Here is a 6,000-nt window from a genome sequence, read left to right as displayed (position 1 = left end):
TAATATTTGCTCTCCATGAAAGCTTTCTCTGAAGAATTACCCACAGGTATTTCACCTTATTTACAGGCTGAAGACGTGAAGCTCCGGAAGAGGGGAGAAGTACGTTCGGGATTGGTAAATAAAACCATTTCAAATTTACTTAGGTTGACGGTTAAGATACCTTTGAATAACGTCGTCAGCGTAAGCTATCACCCGACAGCCTCATTTCTTGAGTTTCTTAAGTAGTTCGTTAATGGCGAAGCATGCATCAAAAACCATTATTTAGCTAGTAGCTTTAACTTTGATCTGAAACAATAATAAAGGGTTCCTTGGAAGAACTTGTTCCAACCGTTCAGTTTGTATGACAGGAAATGGTATAGTGATCCGATCAAACAATTTTCTACGGAGATTATACCAATGGCATAGATCGTGATGAGGAATCAAAACTCAGATAACTGCAATCGACCCTAAATGGTATTGAACTTTGTATGTGTTATAATACCTTATATCGCTTTTATTTCGCACAAAAAATCTGCATTTATTTTGTTCAAGCTCTTCTCAAAATGAGGGAGCGAACTCAGCGAATCTTGTTGTTTATTTATCGTTTTTTATTCCATTACAATCAGTTGCTACAGAATATTATAGTTTTGTTCACTTAACAGTTGAACGCACCACCTAAAACTATTTGAGATAGATAATCGGTTATATATATGCATATTGGGGTGTTTTTTTTTAACTATTTATTTTTTCAGCCCCATCATGAAATTTCCTTGGAAATACCCTAAAAAAATTCCCTGAAAATTTGAGCCCTTAATATTAATATTAAGGACTGGACGAAGGCATGTAAAAAAATTCCATTGAAAATACTCGGGAATCGTGATTTTTTATCTTTAAATTTCTATAGGTCAGAGGCATTTTATGGCATCGCTTTGACTTTAGACACATATTCCTCAGAATTGAAAACTCTATAAAAGTGCTCATTGCGACAAACTCGAAACTCACACCGGCGAGGTAGTACGGGGTTCTAAGCCTGATTTTTCCACGAAATTCCCATTTTTTGGTATATATCTCGTAAATGGTAAGAGCTCTAGAAAAAATGAACAATTTTAGGAAATTTTATTTGCTGCAATGAAGATCCGAGGTCAATGGTATGTAATAAAAAATAAATAAATATATACTTGACTTTTGATGGAAAATATTGGTCATTATGTGAGATATATAATTGAAATCCAGGGATAGTACTTCTCTGACAAAATGTCTGTATGTTAAAAATGGCTTGAATTAAGCCAATATGTGAGTTATCCAATATAAATTACAAAGTGTGTTTTGCTCATAACACTGTACATTTGTGCCTAAAATAGATAAATATAAGCGAAAACTGGACTTACTCCCAAATAACTAATATCAGGATTTTCGAACATCCGGCTGACTTTACTCTATATGATCAGTGTTTTTAGCAAGTGACATGTTAATAGTATGTGGTATTGGGAAAAATTGAAAAAATCTATTGGATACTACCCTAACTGCCATATAATACATACATTCTGTCAAATAAATACCCGAAAATTTTAAATAAAACACAAACATCTTATCAATCATCTAAATTTATTATATGCCCTTCAAAATAGGCCCCTTCTGAGGCAATACACTTCTGCCAAAGAACAATCCAATCATCGAGACACTTTTTCAAGCTATGTATATTTCGGGATGGCCTTCAGTTCTCGTTGCGAATTAGTTTTGATGTCGTCAATGATCTCAAAACAGATTCCACGAAGTGGTAATTTTAGTTTTGGAAACAGGAAAAAGTCACACGGGGCCATATCTGGAGCGTACGGTGGTTGTTCGATGATATTTGTTGAATTTTTGTTCAAAAACTCGTTCACAATGATCGCTTTGTGCGCTGGTGCATTATCGTGGTGCAAAATTCAAATGTTGTTCCGCCACAAATCGGGTCTTTTGCGACGCTGCGACTTTTTGCATACCCAAAACATCAACCAAAATGTGACGAGCTTTCTCATGAGACATGTCCATTACTTTGGCTATCTCTCGCAAACTATAATGACGAGCAGCATTTCCTTTATTTTGACAACGTTTTCTTCAGTTGAAGGCCGTCCTGAACGTGGGAAATCGTCCACTTCTTCTCGTTCCACTTTGAACAATTTGTTATTCGAATCATCAAATGTTTTTTTCAACATTTCCAACGCTTTGACAAAGAAATTTCGTTTGGAACACAAAATTTCACACAAACTACTTGTTCAATATTTGTATCCTTGTTCTTGTATATACAAACAGACGGGCTGATCATTTATACCTATACTATGTATATACTTTATAGGGTATCCGAAGTTTGTTTCTGGAGGCTATACTATGTATGTATTCTGATCAGTTTATAAAAATGGAACATTTATCCAAGTGTTATACCTAGATGTTGCCTGTTATGAGACAATATTTTCATCGAGAAAAGAAAACGAAACTGAAGTAATAATTATTTAAAACTTGGCTTTGACCCAACCAATTTCCACACTTGACCTACACATCCAAGATTGTATGACAGTAATTTGAATTTAATTCAAAAAAATAGAAATGCATGTAAAGTTTTCGCAAATACTGATGGAATCGAGGAAATAATTTACATATTTACAATAAAAAATTAAATCTAATAAACTTAATATTTTTTCTAGAAAAAATGCCAAAGCTCAAACCAACCAAAGACCAATTGAAATATATTAAAATCATTTGTGAATGAAAACTAATTTCAAGCTAATTTAATGTTAATAAAACCATTTATTAATGCAAAGTGTTTTCTATTCGACTAAAGGATAATAGTGTTAAAATTTATACAGTGAAAATGCCAACCGTAGTACAAATTGCTAAACAAATGATAACCTAAATAACGGCCGAAATGAATTTACTAGCGCCCGCTTTCAACTTAACCACCGAACTCCCCGCCCTCCACATAAATGCTAGCAGCTATGCTTTCGCCAATAATTTAATCGCTGAAAGCTCCAACAACAGCAATGCGTTCCTTGATGAACATTACGCTAACGGTACAGACGTTGGCTTTTTCGATGGCTTCGTGAATAACGGCAGTGAGAGTGCTTTCAACGAGTTAATCGCCAACATAAGCACAATTGCATACGACTTTGGCAAACAATTAGTAAGCACAGTAATCGATGCAAATGCCGATGCTACAACACCCGCCGTCTACACAACACCCATCCCACCGTCAGCAGCGGTGTCGGCAGCCACGATGCGGGCTAGTGCTGCCGGTGCTGCCAATAATAATAGTGTGGGCTACCACAGTGTGTCATCATCGCTGAATAACTGGTGGCATAACGCCACAAATTCAACGACACTCACCACCATCGATGAAGGGATGCGGAGAGAAGGCGGCGTGCTCGATTTCGCTACAGCTACGGCTAGAGGGAATGCGAGGAATACGAGCACTGATGCTGATAGTTGGGTGACAAATACACAGAATATTTACAGCAACTACGACGACGAAGAATTAGACCCGTGCCATCCAAACAATTCGAAATTCAACTGCACACAGACTGACTTTGTGAAATTCCTGCTCGGACCGCAAACGCTGCCGCTCTATAAAGCGTTACTGGTGAGTAAACACACAATTTGCAAACAATTTATTGTTTATAGCATGCTCTGTTTCCGACATGAAATTTTTAGAATTCGCTGAATATTTATATAAACTAGTAAAATCATCTTAACAAATTTGCCATAGGAAATAGCTAGTAATATACTATGCATAGACAGCCTTAGCCTTTTTATATGCATATTGGCGGGAGAGAACTCTACTTAAAAATATTTGCTACAGGATCGCAAAATGCGCAGTTTGAGTACGGAATACAACAAATCATCATCCAGAAATTGGATGATTAAAATAGTCTGGTTCGTCTGATTGGCGGCGATTGGCTAGGATCGGAATTTGATTTTAATTTTCGTCCATATTCCGCCAGCATAGCTAAGATTACACACCTTTCTTAGTAACAAACTCAAGTTAAACATTTAAATAAGATTACTAAATCTATTGTTACAGACTTTCCCAAGATGTTGTATAAATATTCTATTTTCGTTTTACCTATTTGTAACTTGCAAAAAATAGAGAGATCTGAAGGCTTGTAAGTAAAAAGAGCACAGACCAAAGGGAACTGAATTATTTCGGAATATGGGTACGTCAGTCTTCCTTAAGTTAAGTCGGGGTTAGGTTAGATATCTAATTCAGAGCACAAATACTACTACAAAAAGCAGTTCTCACCGCCATCATTTTTTAAATTCCACCGGCCCACAAACTACACCAAACCTTTTTTTCAGTAAGAAATAGCAAATCTTGAATTCCTTCAGGTTGCTCTTCTCTTGGGCATCTTTGCTGATTAAAATTTGGCTCGAGAACGTCGGATCTTCTTGGAACTTATTAAGAGCCCATAGAGCGAAGCGATATTGCTTGTGAAGGTCGAGCGTCTTCAGTATATTTTGAACGCTTTCAATTTAACATCTCGACGTAAAACGCAACAAGTAGTCGCAAACGTCAGTCTGAGTTGTTGCAAAGTGTGCCGAATCGACTTTCAATGGCCTTCGGGTGCACTTTCAACTAAAGCTGTTATATTTTCTTCATTGCGTAATTACCCATTCTTTACCATGGATCTCATATGCATTATTGAATATATTGTTTCGTTTGATACCGGATATGTATATTTGTTCTAATGAGAGATACCGGATCAAGTCGACTAACATTTCCTCTTAGCACCGATTAGTTAAATTCAGTGATTTCCGTTAGTCGAATTCACTTTATGATAGATAATTTAAATATTCTTCGAATAATTCGAATATCCGTCGAATATTTTCAGTTGTAGTAATTTTACTTCGAAAAACTTGTTCATAAACCAAAATATATAAAGTCTTTTTCGTAACAATTATAGGTTGGTGAAAATGTGGCTTTATTTTAATCCATCTATGGTAGGTAATATATTTGTGTTAACTCCCGATAATGATTTTTTCCACCATGAAAGGGAGGCTTCCAAATTAACATTTATTTCTATTTTGTTCTCTTTGGTTGCGAGCAGGCCACTTTTCGAGGCTGAATAGGAGGAAACATTCGCTACAGTCGAAATCCGGTGAATACGGTGGGTATACTCTAGCATCGATGGCAATAAATAGATTTCCCACAACTGGTTTTCCCCCGACAGCACAGAAAGTTGCCATGAGACACGTAGTGCTTTTCAAAACTACTCACAGCCTACTTACTGGCGAATTACTGCAATAAAAAGGATACTATCAAAGGTTTTTAGATGCGAGAGCGATTGTTTGAAATTTCAATTTCTGTAAAAGTAAATTCGTTTATTAGAAATATGTAAAATTCAATTTAAGGCAAGTAGCTTAAGAAGCTCGTCGCCCATGCTCGTTTCATATACATATGACATGTGTCTGTTCAATAGCACAATGATATCTTAAACGCCTCTGCCTTATCAAGAAAGCTGTGCATCCAAACCTCTGAAGTTTTTAAAAGTTATTCTACTTGGCATGCAAATGAGTTTGGTGTTAGCGCTTGCCCCATAAACGCCCACGACGCCAGCTAAACTAACGAAGCAATGCCATCCTGCGCTGTTGGGCAAATATTTATCTGTTGATTTCGCCTTTCCCCGTATACTACTTTGACATCGACATTTTGTTGATTTTGACCCACGTGCCTAGCACGCCCAGTCGAATATGTATTAGTGAAAAGGGATATACTTGCAATCCTGCAAAATTAAATTTACGAATATTTTTGTAAAATTTATTTTTGAAATGGAAAAGGATTGGCTGAAGTAAGCGACACCTTACATCCGTTTGTCTTTTTCACCGAACACAGCGTGGGTGTTATACAAATTGGCTTGATAGTATTAGGTGGCGGAAAATTATTAGCTGTGTTAGTTTTGTATGCATATTTTGCAGTTTTGGTAAAACTTTTGTTGATTTAAAAATAGAAACGCAGACATCATTAACTAGGACCACACGAGTAACTGGCTT

General features: G+C 36.4%; 1 protein-coding gene across 1 annotated transcript in view; it reads left to right on the top strand.

Moving 5' to 3' along the window:
* The first annotated feature begins 2,881 nt into the window (after positions 1–2,881).
* The window catches only part of LOC120778081 (neuropeptides capa receptor-like), a 65,972-nt gene continuing 62,853 nt past the window's right edge, over positions 2,882–6,000 (top strand). Inside the window, exon 1 of the mRNA XM_040109778.1 lies at positions 2,882–3,592. Coding sequence (XP_039965712.1) covers positions 2,882–3,592 — 711 coding nt within the window. The remainder of the gene's footprint in view (positions 3,593–6,000) is intronic.

This window comes from Bactrocera tryoni, chromosome 5, assembly GCF_016617805.1.
Source record: "Bactrocera tryoni isolate S06 chromosome 5, CSIRO_BtryS06_freeze2, whole genome shotgun sequence".
Classification (NCBI taxonomy): Eukaryota; Metazoa; Arthropoda; class Insecta; order Diptera; family Tephritidae; genus Bactrocera; species Bactrocera tryoni.
The sequence above is the reverse complement of the archived record's forward strand: the minus strand, read 5'-3'. Positions and strand labels throughout refer to the sequence as shown.